The sequence below is a fragment of the Lethenteron reissneri genome, chromosome 8 (genome assembly GCF_015708825.2).
Source record: "Lethenteron reissneri isolate LAM-NWPU_2019-01 chromosome 8, ASM1570882v1, whole genome shotgun sequence".
Taxonomy (NCBI): Eukaryota; Metazoa; Chordata; class Hyperoartia; order Petromyzontiformes; family Petromyzontidae; genus Lethenteron; species Lethenteron reissneri.
Window position 1 is genome coordinate 7,819,337 of NC_083786.1, and position 17,145 is coordinate 7,836,481.

A 17,145-nucleotide genomic window follows, 5' to 3' on the forward strand; every position below is an offset into this window, starting at 1 on the left:
TTGTTCGGTGATTAGTGAACAAAGACTGCAACGCAATATACGGGATTGCGTACGAAACTTGTTGACGCAATCTCGTGTATTGGTGTTGCGCAATTACTCTTATCCATGATAGCCCAGCAGCTGAAATATCGCGACTCTCGAATAATCCCACGTATGGAGCGGTGGTGTTGTGCTTTGCTCGCTTGCACTATGAACGCCGCGTCAACCCGAGGTGTTATGCCCGATCACGGCGAACATGGGTGGCGAGTGATACCTGAACCGATCCTGCCCCGGCTCCCGACAACTTCACAAAACCTGCATTGACCAGCGTGGCGAAGTATGACCACACACACCTCCCCCACCCTCCCTCCGAGAGCAGCGTTCTTCATTGCCACGTGCGCGTGCCTGGTGCTGCTGTCAAAACCTCCCGATGGGTTTCAAATCGCGTGGCGGTCCTCTCGCCTGTCGACGTCTTATCGGTGGACGTGCCACCCCCCACGCCCCCCGCTCTGATATAGTGAAGAACACTGCTATAGACGAAAACAGCATACGGACAGGCCTTCGTCTAGCAGTTTTATCATTTTTAACTGGATATGATCTGTAATTGAATCACATTAGAAGCTAGATGTATATTTCCCTTCAATCGATTTTTTTCTTCACAGAATTGTTTTTTTTGACCATTTTCATTATTTACAGCCCTTGATGAATAATCCACTGCTGGATGAAAGTCTCCTCCCCATGCCACGTTGGTTATAGAGGTGGTTTGACATACTTCATCATGCTGGTCTCCATCGGTTTGTTGGGGGGAGGGGAGGCCGGTTGAGATATCTTTCGACACTGACATTATCCATGGCTGGGTTATCAAACTCGCCATCGCTCCAACACAGTGAACTGTGGCCAAACAACCCCCATTATTACCAACATGGCAGGAGGAAGCCGTTATCTGGCTCAGGGTTGACAAAAGGGCGCTCACAATGTCTTTGTTTCTGGAAATCACGTTTTGATATTAAACTAGCAACCTGGATGTTCTTTAAACGTGACCGTCCGTCTCTCCCAGCCAGCCATCCAAACTATGAATATTAAAAAGTGCAGAGCCCTCTCTCCACCTTTCTCTTGCCTTCCCCCCTATTGTAACGTTCTGACCGGCTCCTACAAGACGTGTGAAAAAGAGCTTCATAGAGCTCATCGGATTCCTCCAGTATAAATAATATACGTCCCGATATCCCAATTTATCTCGATACTTCACTTTGCTTATTTCTAATCTATTCTTCTTGTCCCCTATTCTATCTCCAACACCCCCCCCCTCGATCTTTCCCCTCTCTCATCTCACCCTCACTCTCCTTATTTATAGATTTGAAGCTTTCGTGACTGCAATGATTCATATTCTTAGGTTTTTTCGGTAGTCACGTAGGTAAAAACATTAAAAAGTAAAATAAAATAAAAATCACGACGTTTCGGAGGCAACACAAGCTTCCGTCTTCAGGTGGTACCGTCACAGCCACGACAGCTGTATACAGCTGTCGTGGCTGTATACAGCTGTCGTGGCTGTGACGGTACCACCTGAAGACGGAAGCTTGTGTTGCCTCCGAAACGTCGTGATTTTTATTTTTTAATGTTTTTACCTACGTGACTTTACCGAAAAAACCTAAGAATACTCTCCTTATTCTCACTTTCCCGTGACGTCAGCTCGCACGAGCACGGCTCAACGCTGTGGAATGCGGGTGACGCCACCACGCAGACGTGGCGCGTTGACGTCACCACCGCGCCAGCCAGCCAGGCAGGAACCCAGCCAGCGCATTTTGTTTTCTAATTTCGTATGGCATGATACATCACAATTCTAGTTCACTCGGCGATGTTTACGATCTACATTGCACACTCTGCTTAACCTTCTCTGTAGGTAGATCAGAATCCGACTATTTCTACTCGAGGAATCCGATTAGCTGCAATTTTTTCCCAGATGTCCAGAAAAAATAATTCGGGCCGGACCCAAATCACGATAAATACTGCCAACTATCCCAGCGTATTGAAAGAAAACGATCTTACCGCGCGGGATTGATCTAACGTCTCAGCTGCAGGGAAACGGGAGACTTCCAACGAAACCACCATCTCCCACTGACAAAACATTCCTTGCAAAAAAAATCGAATTCTTTGTGCGACACGCCACTTTCGAATCTCACCTACATGAGCACAGAAACAACACGGGGTGCACTGGATAACGTCTTGGCTGACCGAGAAAGACTGGAGATTGACTGCCATGAGAAATTTGACCTTTTCGATGCTCGTGTAACCGGCTCATCACGCCCGATGCTTTATGTATACGTCAATGTAGTGCGCAGTGACCAAACGACGCAAACAGAACACACCTTGAACATTAACCCAGGCTGTTTGTCCGTGGGCGAAGACACAAACTCAAATCTTTTGTGCACAAGGGAAGAAAAACGTTCACGTCACGATCCATCGCACGGAACAGAACTGGAGACAGATCTCTGTCACTCCCCCACAAGCTTCGGTCAATGACCAACCATATGGTGGACTGCTGTGACATCACCACAGCGATAAGGCGGCGTGCCCCGACCCTTGAATTGTAAGTTTTTATTTATTTAATCGAAGCTTCACATTGGATGAAGAAAAAGGTGACGAACGTGAAAGCAGGCCGAGAAAGGTGGTCGAAGCTGCGAGTTAGGATCAAGACCCGAATACGTTATAAGGTCACGCTCGTTACCCACAATGCGCTTGCCACAAATGAACCACGATAGCTTGCCAAGCTCGTCCAGGGGCACACACTATCACTCGCACTCCGGTCATCCTCGCATCGGCGGCTTTTGGCTGGTCGTCGAACAAGGACGGTCACCGACCGCATCTCGCGTGCTTTCAGATGCGCTTCTGCGGCCGTCTGGAACGCTCTTGCTTCCGATATTAGGAAACCACTGGAGCTGTGCACTTTGAAATCATCGAGATTGAAAACTCATACCTTAGGAACTACGTTTTGTGTTTGGTTTGTTGTCCTTTCCCCGCACCTCCGATTAGCACGGTTGGCTACGTGCAGTGCGAAACAAGTTCAGCATTCATAAATGAAGGATCGTTGAGTGGACTTAGAGATGGCAACCCGGGATAGGAATGAGTGGAGAAAGCAGAGCAAGGCAGGCAGACGACACAAGAGTGGTAGGAAATGCCAGGAAGAAGGCCTGACGAAGCTTCAGATTCACTACGGACATCCTGGAGAACCCAGGGGGGCCGTTGTGTACACCTTCAAGACGTTTGTTTTGATTGCGGTCGAGTCTCCGACCTCCCACCCCCTTCCCGAATAAAACGCGACAAGGTAGTGGTGACATGCACGTGAAATGACAACAGTTTATGCAGCCAGGTGGAGGGTTTTCCTTGCGAAATAAAAACGAACCGGGCACGTAAAATAAGCAGTAGAAACGTTTCCTCTGCTGTGGCGAAGGCGCTGTCATCGAGCGGCAAACACTGGCAGTGTTACGGAATGTCCAGTCATGCTTCACACCGGTATGAACAACTCCCCAGTGATATTTTGCGGGTGCAAGTGAACAGCCGGGTTTTGTCGCGCCTTGCATCCTACGCACGAGCGTTCCCTCGATTATGTTACACTCGTACAGGTGTGAGCAACACTTTACTGCGGTAATACTTACGCGATAAACGATCGCTGAAAACAAGACCTTCGTAATCTTACTCCGCGCACACCGATCCTTTCACGAATATCACCGTATATTTATACTGTCAAATAATATATAAATACAAACGCACGTTTAATAGGATACTTATGAGTTTTTCTGAGTTTGTAAAAAAATATTTTCCGGCTTAAGGGAGGGCGGAGGGGGGGGGGGACACCGCGAGCGATCGTACCATCCTTGCGGCACGCGAACGTCCTCTAATGTACAAAAAAAAAACTGAAAACACCGAAACGTACGACTACTTGTATGTACAATCACGCTGGCAGTGCGCCCTTGGCAACGGCACTACCCCGGTAGGCAAGGGCATGTTGGCACTTGACGAGTTTCACAGCGCTCGCGTGCATGCGCGTGTGTGCGTGCGCGTGTGCGTGTGTGCGTGTGCGTGCGCGTGCGCGTGCATGCGCCTGTGCGTGTGCGTGCACCGTCAACAGCGGGGGTCCTCGATGGAGAGATAAAGACACCACATCACACATCACTGTGCCAACACAACCCTGACGACGCGACCACGCCCTCCCGCTCAATAACAGGGGAGCCTCCGATCTGCGAAGTACTGCGCGACACGCACTTTCGGCAAGACCAGGGGAGGCAAACGACCGACGTCCATGGCATTTCTATATATGTATCGGCGTAAAAAAAATCGACGCGTAACGAACGGACGGACGCCCACGGCCTATTCCCCGCACAGCTGCGTTTCCGCCGGCTGTGCTTCCAGGGACACCTCCATCGTGAGCAGCGCCTGAACGGTCTCCAGCGGCAGCCGCTCCGTACATCCGTCCGGCCGGCCCGGCGCCACGGCAACGTCTGCCCCCTCGGGGCCGCGAGGGTACGACGCGGCGCACGGCGCGAGCTCCCCGGTTTCGCCGTCCCCACCCTCCCCCACCGTCGTCACGTCACCGGCGCCGTTCGGCACGGCGCCGCCGCTCGTGGGGCGCGCGCAGCCCGGGGCGACCGGCACGTCCGCGACGGCGCCGCCGACACCGCCGGCGCATTCGTCCATTGCTTTGTCCGGTGGTGCCACGTGCGACAAGGAGCCGCCGTTCGTCGGCAGAGCGTGGCTGGGTATTGCCGCCGGCCTCTCGCCGTCGTTGCCTTGAGGAGGCGGAGGAGGAGGAGGAGGGGGGGGAGGCCGACCGTCGGACGCGTCCGCCACCGCACTCATCCCGGCCGAGTCGCGAGACCGGGGCTCTTCCAGGTCTTCGTCGCCAAAGCTGGGCGCGTGAATGATGTGGGCCACTTCGTGCGTGTCGCTCCCCGCTAACCCGTCGCTCCCCGCCAAGCCGTTGTCCCCCCCGCCGTGAGCGTTTCCGCCCAGCAGCTTCTCGCCCTCAAGGTCACCCATCATCACCAAGTCGTCCTCACCGAAGCACGGGGCTTTGATGCGCCCAGGGCTGGGTTCTCCGTCGCCCGAACCTGTCCTGGAGACGATTTGCCGCGACAGGGTGGCGCCGCACGAGTCCACCGTGTCGGAATCGGCCGCTTCTCTTTCCTCCGGCAGCTGGTAGAACACGGAGCTCTGCTCTCCATGCTGCTGTTGATCCTGCTGCTGCTGCTCCTGCTGAGTGTCCTGCAAGCCGGTCAGCTGTTCCGAGTTGGAATCTGTGGAGATCTGGTAATACACCGAGTGGAGCGTGTCGTGCTGCTGAACCACGTTGGGTGACGAAACAGTGCTGGCCATGAGCTGCTGCAGGGCGCCGTCGTCTGCTGGCGCCATCTGCTGGTCAGCTGCATCACCGGACGCTGTCGAAACAAACAGACATACAAACATCGCCCCTTTAGTCTTGGGGCAAGTGCTGTCAGCAAGCGCCTATGAAGGCCAGCACAGTGCACAAGGTGTTGGGTGGCCAGCACCATGTTCCGACCGCCTTTGTCTCCCTAGTCGCGATGTTTACTCCACACCGCACCAGGTACTCATTTGAAGCTGAATTGACCTACGGGAGACCCAGGACTGGTTCAGATAATCATCACTGGTGTTGGCCATGAGCAGGAACCGCATTTGGGTCGCCAGATGCATAGTACAGCAGACTTAACTGCTACACTACTGCTTCCCACATACAGACAAATATCACCCATTTAGCCTTAATGGACTGTAGGGGCAAGTGCTGTTAATGAGCACCTATGAAGGCCAACACAGCACAAAGAGAAAGATCCCCCGTATTATGCTCGCAATCCAAGGTTTTACTGTATATCAACCTAGATGACAAAATATCACTTTTCTCAGCAAAACTAAGGAACAGCAGTGATCATGAGACAAGAGAAGTTTGGGGCGCTGGTGGACATTGCTCTAACAACTTGCTGGTAGGCCCCTGCTGTAGCTATTACTTCGCCATGTTTGCCGAGTAAGTGCATTTATAAACGCGCAACTCTTACAACCAAGGTTATCACGAGCGCGCAGAACACCTGGTACACGAGTCTACCTAGCAGAGGTTGCAAACGGGTTTTGATTCCGTACCCGGCCGCACCAGAGTCGCAAACGGGTACCCGTACCCGGCTGGGTACGGGTAGCCGGGTATCGGGTAGGGTACGGGTATCGGGTACCCGATTGCGACCTCTGCTACCTAGCCCAGGGGTCAGCAACCAAAATAACAAGAGCCTTTGTCTTCGAATTCGGTAAAAATATCAATATTTCACGTGGTGAGTACGAGATGGCGGTCTCCTTAATAAACAACGTCACGAAGCAGCCCTGAAAGAGCCGCACGCGGCTGCGGAGCTGCAGGTTGCAGACCTCTGACCTAACCTATGAAATCAACAGAACATCTTGTGTGCGTGCGTGTGCACATGCCAAGCACGTTAAGACCACGTGAAGTGTCGAACGCCTGCTGGCAGGAGGTCACGGGGCAGACCCAGGTGCCATGGGTCGACTGACTGAGATGACTGGCCGATGCTCCACCTGTGCCCCCTACTGTGCAAACTTCACGTGGTCTTAACGTGCACATGGCCTGGTACAAGCGCCGTGGTGACGTCACAGCCACTTAGTGGCGAATAGCGGTTGTTGCCGTTGCTGCGCGTGCCAAGGCCTTACCATCTCCCGGCACGGACAGTACTTCGTCTCCTATCTCATCTTCAACGCGAGGTCTCTTTCCATTCGGTTCGCCCTCTGCCTCGTCCTACAACACCACCACCACAGAGAGCACACCGACCTCTGAGTTCAACTCCCTGGAAGTTTAGGAGCCGGCCTGCGAGGCTCAGGGTTCAGAGCGTTGAGCCGGCACAGCTGAGATCCTGGGTTCCAGCCCGCTGCTAGTGATGAAACCAGGTTGTCCCCCCAGGTACGCATGTACCTGCCCAGTCACCGATGATGACGAGACATAAAACCCATCATGTACTTCAACACGACGGTCAGCCCTGGTTAGTCAAGGCAGTGAGGGACCAGGACCGGTTCAGATATCACTGATAGCACTGATAGCACTGATAGCACTGAACCTACCAGCTGCTGGGTTCGTAGCACAATGCTCTAGATGTTGCGCCACCGTTCCCCACCGTCCCCCCCACCCCAATTAGAACACAGTTCGGAAAAAATAAATACGTTTAGTTTGTGTGCCTAAGTGTACGTGCGTGTGTTTGTGTGCGTGTGTTTGTGTGCGTGCGTTTGTGTGCGTGCGTTTGCGTGCGTTTGCGTGCGTGCGTTTGCGTGCGTGCGTTTGCGTGCGTGCGTTTGCGTGCGTGCAGGTGACCTGGGAGTGACGCTTGAGGGTCGAGGTCAGGTCGATGCGCGCGGGGTCAACCAGCACGAACTCGTAGCGGAGCGTCGAGGAGTCGAGCGGTGGGCCCACTGCGGAGTTCTCGTCGAGTCCGAGTAACTCTGGGCCCAACCCCAGCGATTGGGCCACCTACAAAGACAAAGGTGCCCCCACATGCAGAGCCTCAACAGACTTTTGGGGAAAGTGCTGTTAACGAGTAGCACCTACGAAGGCCGGCACGGCACACGGAGGGGGTGGGTGGCCAGCACCACGCCCGGCCGATCCTGGCCTCCCGAGTGGCGATGCTTACACAACACACCAGGTACTCATCTTAGGCCGAGTAAACCGCTCAGAAACCGCGTTATAACGATGCACGTTCCACGTTGTAACGGCGTACGTTGGAACTTCCACGTCATAGCGAAAAACGCTTTGTGGCGTGAACACCGCGCGTTAAGCGAGGACTCACGGTACGACGACACGAATGGTCGTGCAATTGTCAGCGTTCGCGTTCAGCTAAAACGAACTCCGTCACCCGCAAGTGGCCGTGGGTGATGGCGGCGCGTACCTGCGTGTTATTGATCTGCAGCGGCGGCTGCGGTGGCTGGCACGGCGGGCTGCTGAAGTGCTCCTCTGCCATTGTCTTCACGTGCCGGTGCAGGGTCTCGAACTCGCGGTAGACGTCCGGGAGGCACGGTCGCTCCGACCGGCCCTTCTCCACCTGCGGCAAAACAAGAGGGGCTCGCGCCAATGGCCTTCGACATCGCAACACGTGCCCTGCCTTCTGTTCGGCAAGCTCTGCCCAGCTCAGTGTTTATTTTTGTTGGTGTTGTTGTTTCTCGTGTCACGGTGGCGAGGAGATGTTAACTACCTCGCCTGGTACACAGGAGGTCGTGGGTTCGATCCCAACGCCTGCTGTATATTTGGAGCTTGTGTGTCTCTCTCTCTCATCATCATCACGGTGGCGAGGAGATGTTAACTACCTTGCCTGGTACACAGGAGGTCGTGGGTTCGATCCCAATGCCTGCTGTATATTTGGAGTTTGTGTGTCTCTCTCTCTCTCATCATCACGGTGGCGAGGAGATGTTAATTACCTCGCCTGGTACACAGGAGGTCGTGGGTTCGATCTCAACGCCTGCTGTATATTTGGAGTTTGTGTGTCTCTCTCTCTCATCATCATCACGGTGGCGAGATGTTAACTACCACGTCTGGTACACAGGAGGTCGTGGGTTCGATCCCAACACCTGCTGTATGTTCTCTCTCCCCGTGGTCACGTGGGTTTTTTTTCCAGGTTCTCCGGTGTTTCCCTCAACATTTAGAAACAACGTGCGTTTAAAGCATTTGGCTGCTATACATTTCCACGTGATAAACCACTTTATTGAGCTATCATATATGGCTAGGTTGCTTCTGAAAAAGAGCTAAATAGCTCAGTGGGCCTTACCTGATAACATAAGATAAAAGTTTTAGTTTATTATTTGTTCTGTATGCTATCGATGTAGCATCTCTTATAAGGTGGTCTCTGTGGGTATTTCTTGCCAAGTAGCCTACGGCTCAATGTTACTCGTCCACATCAGCATTTCAAATTCAACTGAGGAACACGCCAGGTTTTCGCAGCCAATATAACGGGTGCGTAATTCACTTTTGGTTTCAGCCATAGAAAAGGTGTGGCCCAGTGTTTGCCGTAACACCCTCCCCGCCACCACCGCCAGCGCCACCGCAGTCACCACCACCGCGTGCCAGCGATCGACACGCCAGTTATTATTATTACCATTCTGGCTCGCGTACCGTCGGGTGACGAGTCGAAAAACAAATCGCATGCGAAATATTTAGCGATGTTTCGCTTGATAAATCACGGGAAGCAGGGTCAGGACACGATCCACGGAGTCGGAATAAAATCCAGGAAGTCATGTTTTAATCAGTATTTTTGTTTGTTTGTTTTTAAACCACAGTTGCTGAGCACAGGCTCAAAATGCGCAAAACATCACGCGGCCAGCAGCAACACGTGCCGATTTCGTATTGTGCACCCTCAGGCAAATTAATGAAGCTGTCATGCAAATAAATGCGGCCAGTTTATTATGACTGCTTCAGCAACGCCGGTAACGCCGGGAGAGCAATCCACAAAATTTTACTATTTGGAACTGGACTGCTGTCCAACACACCGGTGGTGCTGAAGCAGTAATAAAGTATTGTCACCTTGGTTCACGTGACAATACATCTGGCTGCGTCGGGGTGTAGGAGGGTGTATGACGCACACGTCGGGATAGCACTCGTCGTGCGTGGAAAACATGTGGGCTTTCATGACCAATATATCAGCCATAATGGGTTTTTTTGGGTTAGATTGTTAAACCTGCCACCTCCCAATTAGTTTTGGTTTGTCACGTAAACAAAACGTGGCCAATTAGTTACTCATTCAGCACACCGATGTATTGGAAAGTAACCCCTTCAACACTTAGAATTTGAGTACTCGCATGGCAAAGTAACCCGAACAATAAAAAACTAAAATCAACTCTAAATGAGATTTCCCATATCTCGGAGGGTCACGGACCTTCTTAAGCAGGAATTGCCAGAGCGTAAGGATGCGGGTGAGACGTGGCAGCACCAGCTCCAAGAGTTCCTCGTCATCGCACCCCTTCAGCAGCTGCTTTGCCAAGAAGACACACAACAAAGAGACAAAGACCCCCCGTATAGCCTTAACAGACTGTTGGGGCAAGTGCTGTTAGTGAGCACCTATGAAGGCCGGCACGGCACACGAGGGGGTGGGTGGACAACACCATGCACGGCCGCCTTAGTCTCCCTAGTGGCGATGTTTACACATCGCACCAGGTACTCATTTGAGGCTGAGTAGACCTAGGGGAGGCCCGGGACCGGTTCAGATAATCGTCACTGGTGTTGGCTGTGAGCGGGAATCGAACCCGGGTTGCCAGGTTCATAGCGCAGCACGCCAACCGCTACACTACCGCTCCCCACACACGCGCACACGCACACACGCAATACAGTGGTGAGATGGGCACCGCAAAGTGGAGAGATGTTATCTACCGGTATACAGGAGGTAGTTCACTTCATTTTTTGCCTTTAGTTTGTCCTTCCCCTGCACCTGCGATTACCATGGTTAGCTACGTACGGTGCACAAGAAGTTTAACATACATAAAGGTCATGGGTTCAAACCCGAACCTGACGCCTGCATATTTTGAATTTCATATTTCTCTTCCCGTGATCGTGTGGATTTTTCTCCGGGTCCTCTGGTTTCCCCCCACCCCTCACATTTATAATCAACGTGAGTTTGTGGAGCATTGGCTACTATAAATTTCCACGTGATAAGCCACTTCACTGAGCTATCATTTGTGGCCAGGTCACCTCTGAAAACGAGCGATATAGCTCAGTGGGCCTTACCTGGTAAAATAAACTGTTTGGTTTTAGTTTATACAATACAATAGGGATTTACACAGGGTCCGTGTGTGACCACATCTCAAGTGGCTGTACAAAGGCAGTGGGCACAACTATTTTACAGACAGGCAGTCAGTCATAGGCCTTCATGCGAGTCTCTGCGTGAGTCTGTGGGTCTCCGTGAGAGTCTATGGGTCTCTGTGTGAGTCTATGGGTCTCTGTGTGAGTCTATGGGTCTCTGTGAGTCTATGGTACTCCGTGTGAGTCTATGGGTCTCTGTGAGTCTATGGGTCTCCGTGTGAGTCTATGGGTCTCCGTGTGAGTCTATGGGTCTCTGTGTGAGTCTATGGGTCTCTGTGAGTCTATGGTACTCCGTGTGAGTCTATGGGTCTCTATGCGAGTCTATGGGTCTCTGTCAGTTTGCAGTATAGGCATCTAATGTGCATCTACGTCAGTATGTGGGTCTCTATGCTAATCTACGGGCCTCTATGCGGGTCATGAATATATTGTATCAGTTTATACAATACAATGACAATGTGGATTATACAGTGCATAAATGCAACTGCATTTAAAGACACTGTACAGAAACAGTAAGCATATTTATTGAATAGAGAAGCAGTTAGTCATCGGTCTCTATGTGAATCTATGGATCTCTATGTAAGTCTATGGATCCCTATGCAAGTTTATGAGTCTCTATGTGAATCTATGGATCACTATGTGATTCTATGTGAATCTATGGACGTCCCTCCAAGTCTATGGATCCCTATGTGATTCTACGGGACTATGGATATCCGTGTGAGCCTACGGGTCTCCGTGTCAGTCGCCTATACAATACGATGCAACGCGTATTCACAGAGCAGTGTAAATGGGGCCGCGTCACCTCGACGCGCGAGCACGTCACACCTCTCTAAGCTGCGTCTTCTTCTTCTGCAGCTGCTGCTCCTGAACGGAAGGCCCGCCCGGGTTCTTGGGAGGCCTTCCAGGGCGACGGGCGGAGGGCACGGGGGCCACGGCTCCGACAGGCGACGGCTCCTAAACGGAGGGAGGCGCGCACGCGTCACGTTGGTCGCAGAGGGACGAGAGGGTGGTCGGCTTTGACGATCGCGGGGTGCTGGGTGGAGGGTGAACAAATCCTGGTGAACTGTTAAAAATGTTTTCAGGCAAGGACCATCTCTTGTTATATTTGGGTCCATATAATACACAAGCACGGTTGCTACATACGGTGCGAAAGAGGTTCAACTTACATCATTGTGGGATTTTTTTTGGTTTACTTACCTTCTCCACAACTGCACTCGTACTTATTTTGCATTTCATGCCTAAGGTCCACACAATCCTCAAAAACAAAAGGCCACTAAGCATGTGCCACCACTCATACCTGCTGCTGCTGTTGCTGCTGCAGCTCAGAAACAGACGGCTGCTCCGCTTGCACAAAGTCAGACGCGACGATGAATTCCGGCTCCGTCAAACTTCCTGCATTGGCCACACTCGCCGGACCCTTGTCCGCCAGTACCTCCACCGGCGCAGACAGTGACGCGGCCTCCCCCATCATCTCACCACCATCACCACTGCCACTGCCACCACCACCGTCCCCATCATCACCACCACCACCCCCGTGTTCATCACAAGCCGTGGCGGCAACGGCATTGTCCTGCTCGTCTGCCAGCGGCTCCAATCGTCCGTGCGTCGGGTTCAGCCGGTAGTGGCGCGCCAGCCCGCCGCGCCCGATGTACGACTTGTCGCAGTTCTGGCAGAGGAAGTTCTTGGGCTTCACGGTGAAGGTGAGCGGCCCGTGGAGTCGCTCCTCCTGGGTCTCACCCACCTTGGCCTTGCGCTCCTCCTCGCCGCCACCCTCCTCCACGCTGTAATCCGAGTAGTCATCCGAGTCCGACTGGTGCCCGTCGGCGAGGTCCTCCATCCTGATGAACTTGTAGTCCTTGATCTTGTGCAGCGGCGGGCGCGAGATGCGACCGGAACGCGTCTTGATCTTCGCCAGCCTCTTCAAGTGCTTGTTGCCGGCCGACCTGCGAACGTTCCCGGGTCGTCCCGTCACTACCGCTGCCTGCTGCTGCTGCTGTAGCTGCTGCTGCGCCGTTTCACCGGTCAGCACGACCCTCTGCCCGTTGGTAAGACCAATGCCCGGCACCAGCCGGATGGTGGACACGGGCCCGAGCGGAGGAGGCTGGCGCTGAGATAGGATGCGGATCGCGCTGGTGCCTGTGCCTGTGGTGCACAGGATGAACTGCTGAGGTTGGTCCTGCCCCACAGCCTGGATGTGAAAGATCTGAGCGGCGGTGCTGGCAATGGGAGCCATGGTGGTGGTGGTGGCGGTGGCAACGGTGGTGCCGCCGGATTGGCTCGACACTCGCGGTTGAACGAGCGCCAGCGGTGGCATCGTCCGCTCCTTGTCCTGTGGGACACACAGATCACAACGCCGATTGGCAACGTCGTCATCATCAGCCACGATCAGCCACGATCTCATCAAGGAGCATAAACCATCTACGTCACGGTGGCAGCAGCGGCGGCTCTTGGCAGGCCACCGAACAAAGACTGTCACCGCATCGCGTGCTTCTGCGGCCACTTGGAATGCTCTTCCTTCCAACATTAGGAAGCCACATGAGCTATGCACCTTTAAATGTAGATTGCAAATTAATTTAATTAGAACTGCTTTTGTGTTTAGTTTGTTGTCCTTCCCCAAACCTCCGATTAGCACGGTTGGCTACATACGGTGCGAAAGAAGTGTCAACATACATACGTCACGGATAGGAGACAATTCTAGGCCAGAGGAGAAAATGTACATGGGTGGGCAATCATCAACAGCATTAATGAGGGAAGGGAGTATGTACTTCTTGGAAGGCAGCAGAGGAAAATGAGCTATGATGGCAATCATTGATGATGATAACGATTGTTTAACACAGCCCAAGCGCACCTCTGCAATCACACAACAGATGTCAAAGAGCTCTCCCACGTTTTCACGGGCACACTTGGGCCTCAACACAGCACACGAAACCCCAACGGTCCCCACAGTGACCAGGGAGGGCCTGTCCACATACAGCTTTCACGAAGCACGTGGCGGCTGGTGACATGTCCACTAGGTGGGGCTGTTGTGAGTGACCTCTGATGAAAAATATTGGTGTTCGAATTAAAAAAAATCTCGGTATGTTATTGGCCTTCCCGTGAAAGTGATACGGCTGTATTTTCTACCAACGGTAGGCATTTATAAACAATGCGAAGCTAAACAACAAAGTACTCAAATGCTGTCTCCATGACCCTCAAGTCCACACTACATCCCCTTTGACACTGCCAAAAGCTGCTATATTTGCACAACATCGCGATGTGACATCGTCTAATTACAGCCACGGGTGCATTGTTCACCACCCTGAATGGGTCTCAAACGGCGTGGCTTCTTCAAACTCGGACGCCTTCACAGCCGTCCCGAAACCTCCCCGAGGCACAGATCAAGACTGTGGCGTTGCAGACGTTTCTAATACGAACTTAAAATGTTATCTTCACGTTGAAAGAATCATTCTACTTTTAAAAAAATGTTTTAAACGCAACAAAACTATTTAAAGAAAAGTTTGTTTTTTCTAGAAAAATAAATCTCCAGCTGCCCCCCCCCCTAGTGGACGAAGCGCGCATGGGGGGCAGTCGGGCACTGGTGGCTACACCGCACTGATGATTCCTGAAATCGACGAAACCTGTTAGACGTTCATTGCTGATGCCGTCTTAAAATAATTCCGCAACAATTTGAGCTCGAATTGTTACCCTGCCTGCATGCACTTTTGTGACTGATGATTATATTTGTCATAATTTTTTAAAGTTAAAATTGAATTTCGATTTAAAGCTTTCGTGACTGCAGGGATTCATCTTCTTGGTTCTTTCGGTAAAGTCACGTAGCAGGGAAATAATATTTTATTTTTATTATTTCCCTTCAACGTGACTTTACCGAAAGAACCAAGAATATAAGTTATACTGTAATTGGTTTTTGTCAAATATTTTTTAACAGTAGCATCCACCGGCCGTGAATAAAAATCACAAACACGAAAATACAAAGACACACAAACACAGCCAACACAAAACACAATACCACAGAATGACACAGACAACACAAACACACATACAAAGACAACAAATATCCCCCCTACAGTTTTAACAGACTGTTGGGGCAAGTGCTGTTAGCGAGCACCTATGAAGGCCGGCACGACACACGAGGGGGTGGGTGGTCAGTACCACGCCCGGCCGCCTTTGTCTCCCTATTGTCTCCCTAGTGACAATGTTTACACATCGCATCAGGTACTCATTTGAGGCTGAGTCTACCGAGCGGAGACCCAGGACCGGTTTAGAACACGCACTCATACGAACAGACACACACAGACAAAAACACATACATTCGAACACACCAACAAACACAATATTGGCTCACACACAAACAACAACTTACAAACATACAGACGCAAACACGGACAGCACCAGTGAGGAGGCTATGGTAGCCACGTGCAATCCTCCTTGGATCAGTCGGGCAATGCGAACCTCATGCTCCTGTTGCTGCTGCTGCTGTTGCAGCTCCTGTTGCTGCTGCTGTTGCTGCTGATGTTGTTGCTGCTGCTGTTGTTGCTGTTGTTTCTGCTGCTGCTGCTGTTGTTGTTGCTGCTGTTGCAGTTGTTGTTGCTGTTGTTGCTGCTGTTGTTGCTGCTGCTGTAGTTGTTGTTGCTGCATCAGCACCTGCGCCACACCTTGCAGTTGCTGAGAAGCACTTTGAACAACCACCTGCTGTTGTTGTTGCAACTGCAGTTGCTGCTGCAGCTGCTGTTGTTGCTGCTGTTGTTGCTGCTGCTGTTGCTGCTGCAGTTGCTGCAGCTGCGACAAGGGCAACTGCAAGATCTGGGCGCTCCTCGTGCCATCAGTGGCCATGTGATGGTGGGTCTTGGTAACGTGGGCGATGACCCGTTGGAGTTCGTCTGGCCCAAGTCCAATGTGAATCTGCTGCTGCTGTTGTTGTTGCTGGTACTGCTGCTGAACTTGTTGATGGTCTAAGTGTTGCTGTTGTTGGTGAACTTCATGCTCCTGCTGCTGTTGTTGGTGAACTTCATGCTCCTGCTGCTGTTGTTGGTGAACTTCATGCTCCTGCTGCTGTTGATGCTGCTCGTGTTCATCTTGTCCTTGCTGCTGATCATACTCCTCCTCCACCACCTGCTGCTCTTCATCTTGCTGCTGCTGCTCCTGCTGCTGCTGCTCCTGATGCTGCGTTACCTCCTCGTACACGTGCGTTTCAACATCACCATGGCCACCATCACCACCATCGCCGCCGCCGCCACCCATCATCTCCATGAAACCCTGCTGCCTGCCCAGTTGCTCCGCCATCTCTTGGGTCAACCCCTCGCCCTGGAGGTAAGAGCCGTCCTCCGCTTGCACGAAGATGATCGTGCCTTCCATGGTGGACATTTGCACGGCGTGGACATCACCATCACCACCATCACCACCACCATCACCACCACCATCATCATCACCACCACCACCATCATCATCATCACCACCACCACCATCACCACCACCATCATCATCACCACCACCAGCACCACCACCATCATCAGCATCACCACCACCATCACCACCGCCTTCGTCTTCATCACCAGCAACCTCGCTCGCCTCCATGCCCGACCCTTCGGTCACCTCCGTGTCCACGTAGCAGAGGCCACGACCGTCCAGAAAGAGGTCGCCGCCTCCGCTGGTCGCCGCGGCCTCGCAGCCCAGTTGGAGTTCCACCCCAGGCAGATGCACCTCCTCCTCCATCTCCTCAACCTCCTCCACCTCCCCCACCTCCTTCACCACCACCACAACCATCTCCTCCTCCTGCCGTAGGCCCGTGTCTCCTACCATCGCCGCCACGTGCGCAGGCGGCTCCTGCGTTGACGACGAGGTGGTTGAGCATGTGGGGAGATGAGCGAGAGGTTGTTGTTGTTGCTGCTGCTGCGCTGGTTGTTGTTGTTGTTGTGGCGTAGTTGTTGTTGTTGTTGTTTGCGGTCGAGGCGCGGTACCACATCTCTCGCTGTCGGCCATGTTGGTTGCGAGGGCCTCGCCAGTCGGGTGATGTCACCAGACGGAGGTTTTACCTCCAGATTCGGAGGGCTCGAGGGCGGTTGACAGAGCAGAGGTTTCTTTACCCTCCAGATGCGGAGGGATTTTGGTCTGCGTGTGTGTTTGTCTGTGTGTGTGTTGGTCTGTGTGTGTGTTAGTCTGTGTGTGTGTTAGTCTGTGTGTGTGTTAGTCTGTGTGTGTTGGTCTGTGTGTGTGTTGGTCTGTGTGTGTTAGTCTGTGTGTATGTTTGTCTGTGTGTGTGTTGGTCTGTGTGTGTGTTAGTCTGTGTGTGTGTTGGTCTGTGTGTGTGTTAGTCTGTGTGTATGTTAGTCTGTGTGTGTGTT

At 52.4% G+C, this 17,145-nt stretch overlaps 1 protein-coding gene across 1 annotated transcript; it reads right to left on the reverse strand.

Annotated features, from left to right (window-relative positions):
* Window positions 1–1,607: 1,607 nt before the first annotated feature.
* Window positions 1,608–16,789, reverse strand: LOC133361953 (uncharacterized). The gene is made up of 8 exons (XM_061580927.1): window positions 15,257–16,789; window positions 12,105–13,136; window positions 11,633–11,761; window positions 9,891–9,983; window positions 7,914–8,066; window positions 7,343–7,498; window positions 6,691–6,775; window positions 1,608–5,408 (listed from the first exon to the last, which is right to left on the reverse strand). Exons 1-8 carry the CDS (start codon window positions 16,781–16,783, stop codon window positions 4,342–4,344), a joined length of 4,242 nt encoding a protein of 1,413 aa, XP_061436911.1. The 5' UTR covers window positions 16,784–16,789; the 3' UTR covers window positions 1,608–4,341.
* Window positions 16,790–17,145: the final 356 nt, after the last annotated feature.